Source organism: Coturnix japonica, chromosome 6, assembly GCF_001577835.2.
Source record: "Coturnix japonica isolate 7356 chromosome 6, Coturnix japonica 2.1, whole genome shotgun sequence".
NCBI classification, from domain to species: domain Eukaryota; kingdom Metazoa; phylum Chordata; class Aves; order Galliformes; family Phasianidae; genus Coturnix; species Coturnix japonica.
In genome coordinates, this window is record NC_029521.1 from 4,129,895 (window position 1) to 4,149,211 (window position 19,317).

General features: G+C 39.2%; 1 protein-coding gene across 2 annotated transcripts; it reads right to left on the minus strand.

The window, feature by feature from the left end:
- Nucleotides 1–637: 637 nt before the first annotated feature.
- Nucleotides 638–19,127, minus strand: BMS1 (BMS1 ribosome biogenesis factor). Of its 2 annotated transcripts, XM_015866136.2 has the most exons (22): nucleotides 18,801–19,127; nucleotides 18,036–18,226; nucleotides 17,176–17,255; nucleotides 16,547–16,735; nucleotides 16,274–16,416; nucleotides 15,484–15,605; nucleotides 14,838–15,034; nucleotides 14,277–14,413; nucleotides 12,581–13,389; nucleotides 11,677–11,778; nucleotides 10,578–10,732; nucleotides 9,982–10,063; nucleotides 9,035–9,111; nucleotides 7,919–8,098; nucleotides 6,441–6,629; nucleotides 5,692–5,872; nucleotides 5,126–5,184; nucleotides 4,416–4,538; nucleotides 2,988–3,135; nucleotides 2,401–2,576; nucleotides 1,890–2,051; nucleotides 638–1,159 (listed from the first exon to the last, which is right to left on the minus strand). In XM_015866136.2, the coding sequence occupies exons 1-22, from the start codon at nucleotides 18,974–18,976 to the stop codon at nucleotides 923–925; spliced, it is 3,915 nt and encodes a 1,304-aa protein (XP_015721622.1). In that variant the 5' UTR covers nucleotides 18,977–19,127; the 3' UTR covers nucleotides 638–922. The 2 variants fall into 2 exon arrangements, with proteins under 2 accessions (XP_015721622.1, XP_015721623.1); XM_015866137.2 differs by lacking the exons at nucleotides 16,547–16,735; nucleotides 17,176–17,255 and having other exon boundaries at nucleotides 16,274–16,277.
- Nucleotides 19,128–19,317: the final 190 nt, after the last annotated feature.

The window sequence follows — 19,317 nt, forward strand, 5'->3', positions numbered from 1 at the left end:
ACTCACTCAACAGAAAGCTTTTGTAGGAGGGAACCCACAGGGAATCTCCCATCAGAGATGGGAAATTTTACCACAATGTAATAATAATTAATTTTGGCTTAATGATAAAGAATCAACTCATTTAGGAAAGAGACTGAGAAATAAGTCATTTTATCTGAGTTGCTTCCTGTTTGAAGTATTAAATAGACTTTCACAGTAATCATTTCATGTCATGTATGGCATAACCAAAAAAATCTCTCTGCAAAGAACAGCTGTTCCAAGCTTCCCATCAGTCTGAGAATGACTTCAACCATCAGCTAACACAACCAGAACGACGTCTCTTCTACCTCTTCCCTCCGCTCATCTTAAGTCCAACAACAAACCATCACACCAAGACATGGGAAGACACTCCTCAAAGAAAGTACCGCTGTTTGCGCCTACATTACAGTAGTTGCATTCAGGAAGTACCTATCACTGCTTAGCCAGAAACTGCACAACTCCTGCCCAGAAACAGCTGACCTTCATGTCTTTAACTAGAAGACCTGCTAAGGGCAAAATTTAGGCAATGGCCAACACAGAAACACATTCAGTGACGCTCATCCACAAGAGTTCATCCTTTCACTTCAATCCACTAGAACTATGATAAAATACAAAGAAACCTGGGAATAAAACACTTTATTGGCTGGGCAAATATGCAGTATGGGTAGAAAAGTACTGAAATACAAAGTCCTCCAGAACATCATCTAGAAAAAAATCACAATTCATAGTTCACCATCTTATATACATTTCCAAATGTATTCCATAGCTTGAGAAAGGTCACATTCACATTCTTCCTCTCTTGGAAGCACATTCAGTGCAGTCTAATGTTTTTTGTTTTTGTTGTTCCAAGAGAAAACTGCACAGCCATCATATTTTCTCATTTGTCTCAGAATACGATAGAATTTTACGCACTCTTTGCTCCCTCGCTGGATCCTTTCAAACTTGACTTCTGCCTCTTTTTCTCCCTTTGTCCCAGTATTCGATAAATTTTCTTCTTAGCCTCCTTCTGTCTCTTTAATTTCTGTTCCTCTTCCTTCTGTTTAACTTTAACATATTCTTTAACCTGCTGCCGATGTTTTACTTTGGCTTTCTTTATCTTGTAATTATTCACTGCACTCAAAGCATCGAGTAGGGCCGATATCTACAATAGAAAGAAAAAAAAAAAAATTAAAATCAATATTCAAATATATACAATATAATATATAGAATATACAAACAGTTGAGTTTTGTAGCAAGAAACAGCTGAAACTCAGCAGACCTCAGCTGTATTCTGAATCAGAATACAAGGCAAATTCAGGGCAAATTCCTAACATTTTTCATACCTGTTCCCCATTCTAAAACGGTTTCATTATCTCTATCTTGTTGGGAAGTTAATCAAATACTTAATTTTCGTGAACTCTAATTTTGATGCTATTTAGGAAGCTGTGCTTAGTTGATTAACTGTTTAGAGCACTTATGCTGGAGTTGTAAGCACGCTGCAATTCTCCATTCCCAAAATAGAGAATTCACTTTGAATCTCACCTTTAATATACAGCAATGACAAGACAAATAAAGGACTGCAGCTGTCAACTTAAACTGCCCTACCGTGAGAGGACTGTATCCATTTAAAACACTTTGAAGGTACCCTGACAAGGACAAAAGTTGAATCAAGTGAGCTACTAGTTTAATAATTGGATGCTATCTACTCAGAGCCATTTCCATACGTGTGCTAAACAGGAACAAAACAAAATGACAATTTTTCACTACAAGCGTATATATATATATATATATCTTTAGCCCTAGTAGCACTTTCAAGTGATAAAAAAAATAGTTAGAAATTGTCAAAGCAACACATTTTCCAGTAGGGAATCCTTGTTTCAGGTGATAATTACCTTCTTTTCGTGAGGCTCCCTGATAACAGCTGGTCTCCGCAGATCTTTTGGAGTCTTGCCTTTCTTCTCAAGATTCTTAGGCTTGTTCTTAAATGGCAGTGCTTTCTGCAGTGCTTTTGGAATGTGGAGCTTATTGAAATGCCTTTTCTCTCTCACAATAGGCTAAAAGAATGGATACAGAACATGTATATAAAAGTCATGACCTTATGAGAGCTTTCTTCTGATTTCCTACCACTGGGGAAGATTCTCCACATTCTTGCACCTGTAAAATGAAAACTGCACACAAAAACTTAACCCCTGCTTTACTATTCAGACTACTTCATAAACTCTCATTGATACCAAACATTTGCTTTCCACCGATTCTCTCCTCTCTGTGGATAATATGATTAATATTAAAATATGAAATGAACACACGTTTGCTCTGTTTGCACAGGTCTAAGCCACAGGGTACATTAGAGTGTGATCATTGTTTAAAAAGGAAAGCATAAAAGAATTTATATATCAAATATACCTTATAGAGGGAATCTTTGTTCTGTTTCAGTTTGATGCCTCGCTCATGCCTCAGCTGGCCTGTTGTCCTCATGCCTCTCCAACTTTCTTTCTCACCTGCTGGCTTCAGCAACGATGTGACGGGGTTATAAAATCTGGGGATAGACACAGGATACCAAGTCCTCACAAAGACAATATCTGAAAGAAAAGCAAGATATCACTTGGCAGTTCATCACAACCACACTCTACACAAATACTGTCTGAATAGAAATAGACAACTAACGTGCAGAGCATGTGCTAGCATTGTGGTTTGATCTATCTACCAAATCTGCTCAACTTCAGGCAAAGGCAACATAACTATTTGTACCACTTGGTTCTGTACAGTCTAAAGCACTCACAAAGACTATACAGTCCTGAAGAGCAACCACAGTAATACCACGCTATCCATTCTTCCTATTGAAGACTAGCACAGGGGTTCACATTTAAGTATTTGTGCCTATACTGTGACCAATAAAAGCCAATTTGCCTACTGTCTGCATATTTTTAGAGAAGATTTAGAGAAGTCATGTGATAACAGCCCCTTATCAGTCTTAGCAAAGTGCAACTCACCACTCATCAGCAACTTGTCTTCAAACGTTGCCCTGAAAGCACCTGCTGGAGCTCGGAGGGCTTTTTTAATCTGTCCCCGGATACCGCTCACAGTACGAATTGCTGCACCTTCAAATTTAGCCACTTCCAACTGAGAGTTAAACATGCCCTGAAAACGTAAATAACTCACCATTAGTCAATTTAACCATAAGTTAACAATTTAACCATAAGTTAAATTGTATGATATATGTCAGCCACAAAAATGTAAGTAATCCCCACCAATTGTCTGATTAAGAAACACAAAGGAGAGAATACTGCCTTTATACTACAAGTGCTGACCACATCAAAAACCTACTTAACTGACTTAAAGTTACTAGAAGTAATCATAGAATCACAGAATGGCCTGGGTTGAAAAGGACCACAATGACCACCTGGATTCAACCCCCCTGCTATGTGCAGGGTCACCAGCCAGCAGCCCAGGCTGCCCAGAGCCACATCCAGCCTGGCCTTGAACACCTCCAGGGATGGGGCATCCACAGCCTCCTTGGGCAACCTGTTCCAGTGCGTCACCAACCTCTGGGTGAAAAACTTCCTCCTAACATCCAACCTAAACCTCCTCTGTATCCGTTTAAAACCATTCCCCCTTGTCCTATCACTGCCCACCCTCATAAACAGCCATTTCCCCTCCTGTATATACGCTCCTTTTAAGTACTGGAAGGCCACACTGAGGTCTCCCTGAAGCCTTTTTTTTCCAAGCTGAAGTTGCCCAGATCCCTCAACTCATCTACTTTTTGAGTCATATATCAGCTTATTTGCATTCAAAAAGACATACTTAAAACTCTAAAACTATTTGAGATAATTTATCCAGTTCTGTTTAAAAGTTACTTGCTGGAAAACTGCATACCTTAAAAGCAAGTAAGCTGCTCCATTCTTAAACCACAAGGAAATCCAGGCACATTGTGCATTTCAAACAAATACTTTGGTGCTTGGCTGTTGGAATCAGTGTTTAGCTGCTTCCTGCCCCAAATGCAGAACAACCTAATCTCATCCTCAGAGTCCAACTAAGGATAGCTGAAGGATCTGTGAAAATTCACTTCTGCAAGACTTTTTGTGGGAAACTGTTCTGTAACTGTAATTGTGAAGTCCTAAAGCGCTGCTAGCAATCAACTTTGATCCCACAGCTGCAACTCAGAGGGGTCAAACAGACTGGATGACACCAGTCATTGTTCAGAACTTTCCTTCACTATGAGATGCTAACTTATACTGAGCGTGAGCAAGGAGACTATTCCAGAATTCTTGTCTGGTTAACAGGAAAAATCTATATATAGTACCTTAAGAGACACTAAGCAGCGATCATGGAGAACTGCCTCAGGAAGACACACATAGTCCCAAGTTGCATTCCTTCCTAACATTGCTGCGTACTTTTGTAGCACATACGTACATACCTACCTTAATAAAAGAAGTGTTCTTATATATTTTGAATGGAAAGCCAGTTAGCTTTAATTTCTTCACAACTGTTATAGATTTATCTAAATCGAGCACAACTCCTGTGGCAGCTATCCGGAAATCAGGCTGAAACAGAGCAAAAATACACTGATGAACCACACCTACCAAAGAGTCATACATCATGTATTTACCAAAAAGAGAAGAAACCATTTCACTGCTACAACTACACAGTTTATAAGAGCTTGAGCTCTGAATTTCTAACCTTTCCAGGAGTACTGCAGCATGAAAAATACAAACTGACTTTGTACAGACAAGTTAAGGTACTACTGATGGAACATTCCTACCACTTACTAATAAGATTTCCAGAGCTGCCATTCTAATTAACTCGAAAGCAATTTAGATGTCCTTTTTATCTACTTTACAGAATTCTCTTTATGAAACAGAACATTACGTAGAGTCTCAAAGGAGAAGAGTTGTGCACTGCGGGAAGTCAATATTAAGTTGTGGACGCGTGATGAGAACAACCTAATACTTGTAACAAGGATGAGACTGTGCAACAGGACAGGTTCTAACAACAAAGTCTTTCATTAGGAATATCAGAATCTATGGTATGACTGATCTACCAGTTAAAACCTTCCCCCTCAGATCTATAGGTTATATACACAGAAGACCTTTGGAAAACAGTCATTGAAGTTCTGTTGTAATGAACTTACTGTTGTGCCACTGACAGACTGGACTGCCAAAAATCCTGTTCCCTGAGGAGTGATGGGCCCTACAGGAAAATCAAAGGATTATGAAGGAACTCACATGTAACAGCTTCTACTTACAGTTCAGAAAGCTGAGAAATTCTTGGTGTAGAATACCAATGACTGAAGCCAAAGAAAGGTTAAATACAGCACACAGCCCAGCACTCACACTGCTAAAGTTACAGCAATTATTTGCATGTTCATTTACTACTCGTGCAGAGAATCATTTGCAGGGTCAGGCCTGTATACAAGCAAATGCTTGCCTTCTCTCTATATAAAAGCTAGACAAAGCTTCTCCTTGGTATGATACAACCACACAGAACATTCATCACTTGATTAAAAGCCAAATAATTCACCCAGCCTTCTCTTTAGCAACTGCCCATTTTACCATACTATTTGTTATTTCATATTCCACAGGGAACACAACTTCTAAAAAACATTTATCATCCTCAAAGCTTCCAGCTGTATTCCCTAATATATCCCATAAAACCTGAGTATTTTATAATGATAAAGTGATTTGGGAATTCCCTCACCCCAGAAAGTTGCTCCACAATGCATATGTTGTGGTGTGTACTTGAGAAGCCTATGACGCCCGTTGTGATCTTCAATGTAGAACATGGGAATAGTCTGAAATCGCCTCCACCCTAATGAGAGGATTAAAGGATCACGTGTCTTAAGTATCTTCTTATACCATCGGTGCTTCTTCAGGCGCAACTAATTAGAAGAGAAGATTAACAATGCTCTAACAGGATAATCACATTCATTTTGAAATTCAAGCCTTAATTCTCCAGAATTATTGAAAGCAGCTTCCATCTACACTAGAAAGTTCTTACTCAGAAAGCTTTATTCAGAACCACTGAACACTGTAACACAGGCTGGACTACAGCTAATAAGCTTTTCACTGTTCAAAATCCCATTTGTATGCAAATAAATAGCGAAAAAAAACAAATCAAGTATATATATATATAACTTAGTAACTATATATATATATATATATAGTAACTATATATATAACTAGTAACTTCTCTCTAGCTACCTATCTGTAGAACATACACCTTGGCATACAACTCATGCTAGCAATCTAATGACCACAGTACCAGCATATGGCAGTCCTGAGTCATCTCTGCAGAACAACATTAGTGATTCCACTATTCAAGAGGTAAAGATGAATGCTCCTCTCTGGTTATCATATTCTTAATAAGGAGAAAATAAGGAGCAACTCTAGACACTGTGAAGCACAGCCATACTGAAATGAAGTGCACTCACAGCTCTGGCTACATACCTGTACATATCCGACGTTCCCTTCACTGTTGCCTAAGCCACCCAGGATAATGGGATAGTGGGGGTCAAAATTCAGGACAAATTCACATGGGACGTTCTCAATCTCTATTCGAACGTACATCCCAGGCCGAAAGCCCTCATACTGCACTCTGGTCTCATCATCTTGGTCTTCAAATTCAGTTTTATTAAGCTACGCAACAAGGAGAAAGTCAAGGAGAAAGTCATCACGTTGTACAAAATTCAAGCATTAACAACTTGTTCGTGAGGTGCCAGTTCTATTTAAAACATGCGAAGATTTATATAAATCTTTTCAGAAAGATCTAATAGGTTTTGGGACTCTTTATTCAGACTGAGATCTCTGCCACCATGAAATTCTTCCAATTTGAAATCCCAAGAGGGGCTGTTAGTCTGCTTGAAATACAGCGCCCAAGAGAACTAAATGACTGAGTCATTTCCGATATATCTTTCATTGGGGTGACTTTGGATTCTGAAGATGTAACTGTCAAAAGTTTTTTGATTTAGGAACCCAATTACTTTTTGAAGTTAACATCCTGATCTTCAGGTGTCACCATGAGGAGACTGGGCTCCTATCTTACCCAGCAGCTTAATATTACTTCTGTGTCCTCAAATACTCTGTATCCTCAAAAAGGGTCTTTTAAAACTCTCTGTGGCGTATAAATGCAGATATGTAAATATTTAACAAGATATCCTTATGATTAAGATAAGCTTCACCCTTTACACTCCTACTCTATCTCCTGATTTTCAGCTACCCGTGATGCACAACGTCACATTTAAGCTAAACATTTCAATTTTTCAAGATGTGTTTACACATCCCCAGTTTGAGACACTGGCCCTTTCATCCTGCTGTAGGGGCACAGCTGACAGCTGCATATGGCAATATTCTTCCAAGCCAGCCAAATAAGACATTTTTAAGTTTAGAAGCCTAGAACAAAATCAGCATCCAGAATTCATCAGGCAGTTATGCCTAAGACTCCGACTAAACACACACAGCAATCATCATCAATTATTTTTCCATAAGTAACTTGACTGAATAGGGAAGAGATCACCACACACAGCTTAATCCTCTATTGTTAGCAATGCAAAAACCACCCTGAAAATAATATCAGGAAAATGCGATGCAAGTTAATATGAGAAGGATTTTCCCCTTCTTCCACAAAGAAGGATGTTTTCCAGAGAAAGGACCAGAACTCCTCTCTCAAGCTTTATTATTTTGCTTTTTGGAAACCTTCCATGCTAGTCTACCAGCAAATGATAAAAATCACCAAAAACTCCTCAATAGGTCAAGATAGATCACGTAAACTTCAGTGAATTTTAATGTCATTAACTGATGTCAATTTAAACCAAGCTTTTCATTGCTGGGTGTCTCATGTGTATCTCCAGAAAAGACCTTTAGGCAAACACCGTTGGGTATCTCTGAAGACACACAGACAGATAAAACGATAAACTGACAGCTCGTACCTGGGCTTGTTTATGCATTTCCTCTTTAAGATCATCAAAGTACATGGCGTCCCCTTCATCGTACTCTGCATCAAACATTTCTTTCAGTTTCCGTTTCTTGTCCAGGCGCTCCTTTTTCGCTTCCTCCTCCTCAGCTTCTGGTTTGGACTTTTTTCCATCACTCTTTTCTTCATTCTCAGACTGATGAATGATAATTTCACAAATACATATAATGGTGTCCACTGAAAACCAGCCATTCTGACTGACATTTTTAATATGCATTACTATGGAATATTCTGTCACGATCCAAGTGATCACACACTTACTGTCATCTCAAATGGGAATATTTCTTAAGTCATTCATAGAGAATGACTTCAGTAATTAACATAACATTCCATAATCTAAACATATTCCTTTACATTAAATACGCTTATTGACTTCATGTTTATTTTTAATGTCAGGGAACAGATCCTAAGACTGGCTTACTATTCTACGCCTAAAATAAGCACATACTTAAAAAGGAAATAAAGTAATTAACTTTGAGTAATCCTGCCCTGCAAGGCAGCACTCTAGAGGCTAGAAATGCCTAAATTAGTTCATAAACTGTTTGAACAGTTCCCAAATGACACCGTTACTCAACTCTATAACCAAATGTAAAAAGTAAAATCGTTCAGAGCAAAAAAACATCTATGACTACAGCTCCATTCTTAGAAGATATCCAAGTCATGGCAGTGAAGTGCTTCCATCAACCTCTCCTACGTAGAAATGAGGAACGTAAGTTTCCACTTCTCACTGTGTTAAAACAGAGCTCTGTAATTTTCCAAGAGGCATAACATAGTATGAACAGTTACAATCACACTTGGTTTTAAAATATTTTTCTTCTAACTCCATATCCTGACATGCTCAGCTCAATTGTGAGGAGTGTTGTCTTGCCTAATTGATCTTAAACAACATCTGAGTTTGAGACTAAAAATATATGCTATTCCAGATACTTATAGGCTCCTAAGTCATATATCTTATCTTCCTCACTCCTATTGGTTTCTTACCAAATGACAAAATGAAATGTATTACATGGGATGCCTACCACTTGATCAGAAACACACACGTGCTACTCCAGAACAAAGACAGAGGTCATACCTCATCTCCTTCAGCAGCAGGCCTTCCTTTGTGCACAACACCTGTTTCAAGATCTTCAAAATCTCCATACAACTCCTCTGCAACAGAACACCTGACAGTTACTACTCTTTTTAGCCAAATGCAAATGACCAGTTTGTCATGCCATAAAAAGTAATTTCTCCTTATCTCTATCCACACTACTGAAACCAATAAAATACATACAGGTGTTTAAAAAAATAAATAAATAAATAAGAAGCAATTCTTTACTTTGAGGGTAGTGAAACAACGGAAAAGGCTGCCCAGAAAGGGATGTGGATGCCTCCTTCCTGGAAGCATTCAAGGCCAGACTGGATGGGGCTGTGAGCAACCTGGTCTAGAAGAAGGTGTCCCTGCCTGTAGCAGGGAGTTGGAACTACATGTTCTTAAAGGTCCCTTCCAACCCAAACCATCATATGATTCTATGTGTAAGTAGATAAATTAATATATACAATGCAAAGTTGACACGATCAATTGTTAACTCACAACTTCATTTCCTAATTTAAGTTACAAGCCCTATCTTTCAGAGAGTAAATCTACAAAATATTCTACTTTTGTATTTCTTACAGCAACATTCAAATGTGTTAACAACTGTGTAATGCTGCCCTAATTTACAGTCTGAAAACAACTGTGCAAGTATTAGCAGGACATTCTAAATACTTAACTGTGCAGTAATTCCTAAAACTCCTATATCTACTGATGCCTTCTTCTTAAATCACAGAATCACCAAGGTTGGAAAAGACCTAAAAGATCATCCAGTCCAACCGTTCACTATTACCAATAGCTCCCACTAAACCACGTCCCTCAACACAACATCCAATCGTTCCTTGAACACCCCCATGGTTGGTGACTCCACCACCTCCCTGGGCAGTCCAGTGCCTCACCACCCTTTCTGAGAAGTAATATTTCCTAATGTCCTAAAATACACATACCGTCTTCTTCCAACAACTTTGCTGCATCTTTATCTTCTTCCCACTTTCCCGTAACAAAGCAATCTCTAATACTGCTCATAACCTGCAAAATAAAGTGTTGTTGACTTGTACAATTGAAGTTTCTCATCAACACAAACATTCTATTATTCATTTCCCTCTCCTCAACCATCTTCCAAATCCAGAGATAATTTGATACTTGCACACACAGATCTGAATCAAGACACCATTACCAAAACTACAGAATTCCTCAGTCAAAAGGAGGAATGAGAAGACACCTCAAACCTTGCCCGAAAGTCTTTACGTTAACAGTCTCTACGTATTGTACTTTCACTCATGCTTTTAACTTCTGTATAAACAGAAAGCTACAATCCTCCAGTTAAGAGGTGAGCATTCGACAGACTCATTCTAACTTACCATTGAATACCTGAGCTAGAAAATACTTCTCGTGACTGTAAGTAGCAGAAGATGTAACAATGACTGTAGCTCACGCAGATCTGTTTCAGTGACACCTCTCCATAATTCAGTAGTGCTTTTGGAAACATTGCCAGGACATAACAAGCATAGGATTTGCAAAAGCAACTATCTGACTGAATTACCTCTTCTAAATCCCAGTCCTGAGGCTTCTCCACCAGAAATTTGGAGCAGTCAAGACCATTAGCCTTCTGTTTGGATTCGTCTGGACGGCTGACATGAAACAGACCTCCAAGTTCGTCACCTGCATCCTCACTTTCATTGTCTTCATCCTCAACAACTAAACGAAACAAACTGTGATTATTTCCCCAAAGTACATGAATTACCTTGATCAAAAAACCCTCTCCTGCTTTACATTTCACAGTATCTGGAGTAGGTGCAACCAGAAAGATACTATATGCTATCAGTTTCAGCTGTGCAGCTGTTCCACACTGTAACACGCAGCTTAATACTAAATTCTATAAAGTTACCTGAACAACCTGCAGTCCAGTTCCAGAATATTTCCCATTAAACAAACAGTGGTCATTAAATACCATAAGTAGACACAACACTGGACTAGTTCATAAATGAAGAATACCAGATTTGAGAATCTACTACTAAATCTTTCCACTTTTGCACTGAGGAAGTTTTATAGAAGCCAAATACCCATTGTAGAATACTATGTAGGTTCTGCATGATGAGGTTAATACATTCGGATAAATACTGGAAAAGCTGCAAATTAAACAGGACAAATTACAAAAAGAAAGAAATCTTATCTCCCTTCTAAGCCAGCATTTCTTTTTCCTCAGTGAACACCTTGGACATAATAATGCACAGAAGTGATAACACTGAGACACATCTAAGACAATATTCCACTCTCAGTCACTGTGAAAAAGAAATTATTGAAGACAGACCAAAAAAAAGTAGTACTTGATGAAACACAAAAATTACCAACATGGATTTTTCCAATTGCAGTTATACAAGTATAAAAGTGACCAAAATTCAGATATACAGGGGAAAATAGTTACACCATAGAACAACTACCCAGTAGTCCCTCAGACAAGCTCAGTTTAAAAGGAAAACTAACAACCGCTTTTATAACAAAAGGAAGTGATTACTGTCAATTAGGAAATTCAATTAACTCTCCTCAAGACTCTCACTAAAAGAGCTCCAAGTATCAGGTTTAGAAACATGCTATTTGCTACAAACCTACCATATATTAAGAAAGACATAACAAATTCGTACCTGCTCCATATACAAGCTTACGAAGATTTGGGGTTGCCTGCTGCTGTCTTAGAAAGGCCTGAGCTGCCTTCTGTGTGAGGTCCTCTTTCCATTTAAGTGCACCTGAAAAGGGAACAAGTAGCATCCAAGTTCAAAAAAGGGCAAAACTCAAGAACTACATGAACTCTTCAAATAAGGACATAACCTCAACAGACATTTGATCTGTTTTTTGTTTTTTTTTAACTCCATATATGCACAGAAACAAATTGCAGACAACAAGCTGAAGCTCTGATTGTTTTTTTTCCCCTAATGAATCCTTATAGGATAAAAGCATAAGAGATAACTACCAACAATAATAGATTTTACTCTTTTCAAATGTGGAATTATACACTCAAAGAATCACAGAATGGCTGAAGCCAGATCTCCAGTAGTTAACTTCTTTAGCTCTGCTGCTCAAGCAAGGTCACCAACCCAGGTTGCACATGACAACATTCAGACAGTTCGAGTGTCTCCAAGGATGGCAATACCAATGCTTCTTATGAGCAACTAAATCAAATGCTCAGTCTATAATTAAAACATTTTGGTCATGTTCCCCCAAGAATAGTTTAAATGAAATAAAGCATCTTAAATTCTTTTACACACAGACCCATAAAGATTACAATTAAATTTGGTGCAGAAATGTCAAAGTTTAGAAAACGAATCACCTCCAATTTGGAGCAAGGAAACCTGAAATCTGTATATATACAAACCAAAGGCTTGAAAGTAAATGGTATCAGGTTTCCAAAAGTGAAGTTTGCCACCCAACAATTATACAAGGTTACAACTCAAATGCACATCGTATTTACTCGTTTTAATATCCTTTAACAATTAGCAATGAAATCAATGAAAAATGTGCAATGAAAAAATTATAACATTTACAGTCTACCTGCAGTGTCAGCAGAAAAATCTGTTTTTTCCTCATACTCCTCTTCTTCTCTCAGCAGATTTTCAACATCATCATCTTCAGCTTCTATAGCTTCAGGTTCAGCTTGCCTAGTCCTGTCAGCTTTCTTCAGCTGAGGGTGCTGAAATCCCTTCCTACCCGATACTTCAGCTTCTAATTCACCATGTGATTTTTCTTCATCATCTCCCTCACTGAGGGATTCAGCCTCAGATTCTGACACCTCTTCTGCTGTGCAATTACCCGAATCTGTTGTGAGCAATGATTTTTTTTTCAGACTGCGACCTATTGACTGTGATCTGGTTTCTTTATCTTCATTCACCAGCTCATTTTGCTCAGATTCCTCAATTCCTTCACTGCCAGCTTCAAATTCGCTATCTGAGCTGCCATTTCCATGCATCCTTTCATCATCATCATCATCATCTTCCTCTGTCTCATCTTCTTCAGAGGAAGTTTTTCCTTCTTCTTCAGAACTCACCTCAAGATCATCCTCACTATCAGCAAATGCTGGCAGTTCTCTCACAGTTCCTTCTTTTGCCACCTCCGTTTTCAGACGCTTTGCACTCCCGGGAGCCATCTCTGCCTCCAAGAGTTCTTCATCACTTCCTTCCTCTGCATCGTCTTCATCGTCACCATCGCTTCCACCTTCAGACACGGCTTCTTCTTCTTGCTCATCTTCCTCATCACTAACTGCATCTCCATTTTCTTCCTTTTCTTCTTCATCAAATAATGCTTTCCGACGTACTCTTCCAGTCTTCAAATCAATCTGCCTCTCTTCTTTGGGCATCACAAACCTATTGACGGTGAAGCGCAAAGAAATTTTAGCAAAACAATTTGGTTTCATGTCAATAATTTAAAACATACTTGTGGAAAGAACATCAAAAATAGAGAGAAATTATGGAACACTCTAGAAAGAGAACAGATGTTGCAAAGTCAGAAAAGCCCTCTAGTTCAAGTTTGCTGCAAACTGGAGATGCAAATAGCCCCACGAAATCTCTTCACCTGCTGTAGTATGAAAATAGGTTCAATAATGCATTTCACTGAAGACTACAACTGCCATTCCCTCAAACTCCAAAAAGAACTGCACTACTTAAAGCTGAACCATCCAGGAAATTCTGGGTGGTAGAACTATACTGCTTATAAAACTTTCTTAATACCAATTATTCCTAATTCAGATTATGTATTTGGCATGAGTAGCCTAACAAAAAGAACTAAGAAGCCACTCTGTTCACCCCACAGCTGTACAGTAACAATAATAAAAAGATAGTAGTAAATATCCAAAAGGTTATCGTATGGTGGCAATAACGTAAAGATGGTAGTAAATACCCAAAAGGTTATTTAAAGGAAAATCTCGCCCACATGGAAGCCTTTGGTCTGCTGGAAAACACTGAGGCAATCTCCACCAAGAAGCGATCTCCAAGAGATGCTGCCTTAGTGGTGGTCAGCCCTTAAATGAGTTCTAGAGGAGGTGGAGTCAAGCTCGACTCCTTCCGGGAGCGCAGCTGAATTACTCTCACCTGTGCTCCCACAGCTGACCTGACACTTGCCTCAGCTGATTAATCAAAGGTTCAGGCTGTGATTACCAGTTTCCCATACAACAGCACGGAGAAATTTTCCTAAATGAGAACTTAAAATCAGACTCTTGTTATTACTCAAACATTGCTCTGAATTCAAAACTTACTCTTGTTCTACATCTTCTGAACCCAACGGCCCGGAGTCCATGAAGAGAGAAACCTTGCTTGATGCCATCTTAGTATCTATGGCTGAGTGAGTGGAGATGAGGCTCTGAACCAGCTCGTGATTTGGTCTTACTTCCTCCTGAAAAACCAAAGTTTGTTAGGTTTTAATTAAGATGAATAAACAGACATCCAATGAACTGTTAATGAAATTATTAATCCGACAAAAACAATAGAAACACACATTTGCAAGAATCATCATCATCATTCTTTCCTGCAACTGCCCTACTTTGTAAAGTAGGGATGACAATATCATTCTAGCACAAGAAGCTTCTATAAATCTCACGCCTTCACACACAAAGCTTCTGAAACTAACTTTAAATACTTATTAACTGATCCCTCAAACGTTTTGCATAGAGTTTTACACAGAGAAGTCACCAGAAAAGGAAAAAAGAATTCATATACAAAGATTATTTTTCAGCTTATTATTAAACACTTATTTTTACTCCAAAGATGAAAACTACAGATGCAAGAATTGTAATCACTAAAAGAGCAGTATCTTTTACCTCTTCGTTTTCATGAGCATGGCTTCCTCCAAGGTCAATATAAACAGCATCCTTGTCATATACAATACCCCCAACTCCCGAGAGAGGAGCGTAGATCAGCTTTTCTTTCTCACTTAAAGAACGTTTCTTCTGCTGCTCGGGTAGAGCACAGGGGTCTGGTAGGAAGCTCACGTCACTCACAGTGAAGTCCCCTACACCTAGGGAGACAGGCAAGGGGACAAATGAGGTTTTCATTGCATTTTGATTCTAAAATGTGTGCAGTTCATCATGAAGAGAGTAAAAAGAATGCGCTGTAGCATTCAACAGTTCATCACCTCTCTATCAAATATCTGCTTCTGCCATTAAACCAATGTCATTATTAGAGCTGGTATGTTTTACGCTATGTCAAGTGAAACATCACTGAAGATCATCAGATGCTGCCAATATTGTGTTAAACACTGCGAGAAAACTGCAGAATCAAAAAGTCAAACTCTTTACAAGTATATACTTTTATAGAAATACGTAACAAAAAGTAAGTTCCAAAAGCTCGACATGCTTTAAAAAAGGTGAAAAAGTCACAGTTTAAAGATACAAATCAAACCGCTATTAAAATACCAACAGCAACACAGATGAGCACAAACACAGTTTCAGGAATACAATAACATACCTGGCATATGAATCTGGCTTTTGTTCTTCAGGTGTGCTCCTCTTAAGTAGCCATAAAGTGATATCTTCCTGTCACATTTGGGATTGATTCGTATATCTTCTGGGTTTGTCAAGTCTTCCATCCTACCAAATGTCAAATAAAAACAAAAAGGAAAATAAACAAGTCAAACCATTCAACAGCCCTAATGAAAAAACTAATTCATAGAAACACAACCACAGCAGCACCGAAGTCACGCTCTTGACTCTTGACTTGAACAATCAATAACAAGAAACAGTTGTATATTAAAACCTGTTGTTGAACACAGACGTACATATCTCCTGATTAACTGACATTACATGAAACACATAGCTCTTTCTTCACACTTGAATTCTTTATATGCTATCCACACTAAACACTCCCCAAAACAACTGTTACTAGAAGGAAAGCAATTAAACACCATAAGACAACTGAAAGACACGTTCCTTTCAGACATGCAATACCTTCTTTTCTTTAACAATGTTAATAAGCAGCACAAGGGAAGGACTGGATGTTTGCAGGGCGATCAGATGCAAATCCCTTCCACAGCCACCTTCTGTACTGCACAAAGAAGGCAGACACAAACATCCAACCATGGAGGTATATGGCCCATGTTCTGTAACAGTTATAGTAACCTAAAACAATGTTACTGAAAAACTTAACTTATTTTTTCTTCTTCTCTAAGTTCTGTGTCACGATGCTGAACTATTTCTAGCTTTTTGAACAGGGAAGATGCTTTCTGTATTGATATTGAGGAACAGAGAAAGGCACATACCTGTCTGCAAGGACGTATGGGTGAGACGTTTGCCAAGTAAGAGGCCTGAACTTCATAACAGAGATGAAACGCCCCAAGTTATGAATTTCCTGCTTTTGATACTCTCCGTGAACCATCCCAGACAGATAAAACAGCTTAGCACCCTAAATACATTCAAAAGACATTAAAATATTAAACATGAATACAATACTTGCTAAACTGGAAAAACCTAATGCAATTCTGTTTCAGAAATCATTATTAAAATCTACAGAAAATGACTGAGGGATGCCATACCGGATATACTTCAGTCCAGAATCTGTGCTTTAACCTCTTTTTCGTCTTCTTTAACTGTTTGTTGTTCTTGAATGTATCCAGGTGGGTAAGAATGCCCATAATTTTGGGAAAGCCGTGTACCTGACAAATGTTCAGGAATTCAAACGTCTCCATCTCAAACCCAAAGCTGGCATCAATGAGCATCAGAACCTGAGAACACAACATAGGCAGCTCATGGTTTAACACCACTACAATGTCCACATGAGCTAAATTCAAAGACTAAGCCTTTAAAGTCATAAGCTGCTCAGAAATGAAAAACTAGCACAACTTCTGCTACTGATTTTCAAATAGCCTGAAAATCAACATGGGCTTTTTAATTACAGTATGCTTCAGAAGTTAGTACCAGTTAGGGAATCAAATCTAATTTTCCAGTCAAACAATCTCCTGTACAAAGATCTCATTCACTGAGTAGAATTGTAGAAAATATAATATAGAGTAACCTACTAAGGCCTGGACTACTTGGTGAATTTAAACAATGAAAAACTGAGCACCCTCCAATAACAGCAGGATCATTTTGCAGGATCATTCTTCTATGAAGAAGTACTTTCAACATAAATTACAGTAGAAATCACAAGCTATTTGTAACTTACCAGATCAGCAACTTTAGCCAGGTCAATCATTGTATTAACATCGCACCCACATTCAATAATAGTTAGCCTGCGTTTCTTACCTGAAAACAAAAGGAGCAGAAACTCAAAGAGAAAGGAAAGGAATTACTGCACTGATTTCTTTTTGGGTTATACTCCTGCAGTCTAGAAAGTGGACTGCCAACTACGTGCAATGGTAAAAGTATTTGTTTTCAAATGCTTGCAATTCTGTGCCACGTTACCTTTGATGTAAAATTATCAGGCTGAGCACATGGTTTCCAACAAGTTGTTCTGCCTTTTCCAAAAACAAAGTAACAACAGAAGACAAGTCGCATTTTGAAGGAAACCTCTGCTTTGTTTTTTATCTTTGTATCCCAGACCAAAGAGAAAATCCAATTCAGCACATTTTTCCCATCCCATTTATTCCTTTTCTGTCTTTTTATTGTCTATCATTCCTGACAGAAAGCAGATTTATTAGTTTAAGCCTCTCAGGAGTCCACCAACAGCAGACACAACTGCTGGGGTTCAAGCAAGAGTTCCCTTACAATCTTCTTGAAATGCTGTGGGTTGGGCTCCTCCTTGGACCTCAAGGATCCAAATGGCAATAAAGAAGAAAGGCCAAGAGGCAACGGCCAAGTACAAGCTGGGACTGAAAACATAACAAACAAAGGAACACATTTAGATGAACAAAAGCCCAAATCTAACAATTACTTTACAGTTAATAAGTGTGTTTGATAACACAGCCAAATGACTTCTTCAGTATGACTAAGAATCAAGAGAACGTGAACACGTCCTAGTTCTAAAAGCAAGAGAACAACGGAGCATAAAATAGGCATTTCCATTTCTTATATCTCTGTTCTCACCTGAAACAAGAGTAACAGGGCCCCGGATTTCAACCAATTTTTGTCTTGTGAAGTTCTTAATGAGACATTTTATTAAGGTGCTCTTCCCAACCTTGGGAGGGCCAACTACAACCACCACCACTGGAGGTGGCTCCAACGGAGTACGGTCAACCACCGGGATGTGATGTTTTTTAGTCTTCAAATCCTGAGTTCTGAGAAGAAATTTAAAACAAGTACAAGAAGTAATTAAAAAAGGCAATAAATATTCATTTAGAAAATCTTCAGTATCTGTAAATACAAAGGCTCACCAGCTGCCTGGCTATCAACATGACCAAAGAACTATGACTAAGCCTAAGGATCTCTATGGACATTGCTTTTTCCTGGTAAGCTTAGCAGGTAATACAGATGCAGGATGCACCACACTACTGACAAACACATAGATTACAGCACAGCCTTGTCAACGGGGAAAGCTCTGTGAGCCTATCTGTGAAAATTACACTACGTACATTTATAGGTAAAACATTTATACATTTATACATTATATATATACATTTATAGGTAAGGAAGCAGCAGCTAACATTATTACCATGAAATCACATAAACATTGGGAGAGACCTTAAAGCTCACTGGTTCCAACCCCCTACTGTGGGCTGGCTGTAGGGCTCCATCCATCCTGGCCTTGCATGCTACCAAGGATGGGGCACCCACAGCTCCATGCAGCTGTAAAAGGCCTTTACCTGTCCACCTAATGGACTGCGTGCTCTGTAACTAATCCCTGCTGCTCACCTATGGAACGTCCTGGCCATCCGCACAGCGGACTGCACTGTGAAGGCTTTGGGGTTTCTCTTCCGTGCATCCTCCTCCTCTCCAATCCCCAGATCATTCAGATGCCGTTTCCTTTTTTTCTCCGCTTTCGGCCCGCTGTGCTTGGCACGGTGCTTCTTCTTCTCCTTTTCCTCCATCTTACTCCTTCAACAGCCGCCTACAACCAGCGTGGCATGGAAGGTTTCCGTCTGACCGAGCCCCGTGCTGCGAAGCGGGGCGTACAGAACGCTGAGCGCCCACCCCGCTCCCCGGGCCCAGCACCGCACCACCCGCCTGCACACCGCGTGGGCCCGCAGCGCTTTCCGGCCTCCTCCGGAAACAAGAGACCGCACCCGGCGTTCCGGAGGACACCGCGAACACTGAGGCGGTGCCGCCTGCCGGCTGGAACACTGCAGTGCCCTGTGTGTGCAGGGGTCCTTGTACCTCGTGTACATAGAGCTGACACTGTCCGTGTCACAGCGCCCGCAGCTTGTGCACT

What these genes read in the sequence shown, in the direction of transcription:
- BMS1 (XM_015866136.2), bottom strand. Translation starts at nt 18,976, where the DNA reads ATGGAGGAAAAGGAGAAGAAGAAGCACCGTGCCAAGCACAGCGGGCCG. An exon ending in CCATACGTCCTTGCAGACAG is followed by an intron (nt 15,606 to 16,273) that starts GTATGTGCCTTT and finishes GACATTTGGTAG; the next exon opens with GATGGAAGACTTGACAAACC. An exon ending in CTGCTGCTGAAGGAGATGAG is followed by an intron (nt 8,099 to 9,034) that starts GTATGACCTCTG and finishes ATCATTCATCAG; the next exon opens with TCTGAGAATGAAGAAAAGAG.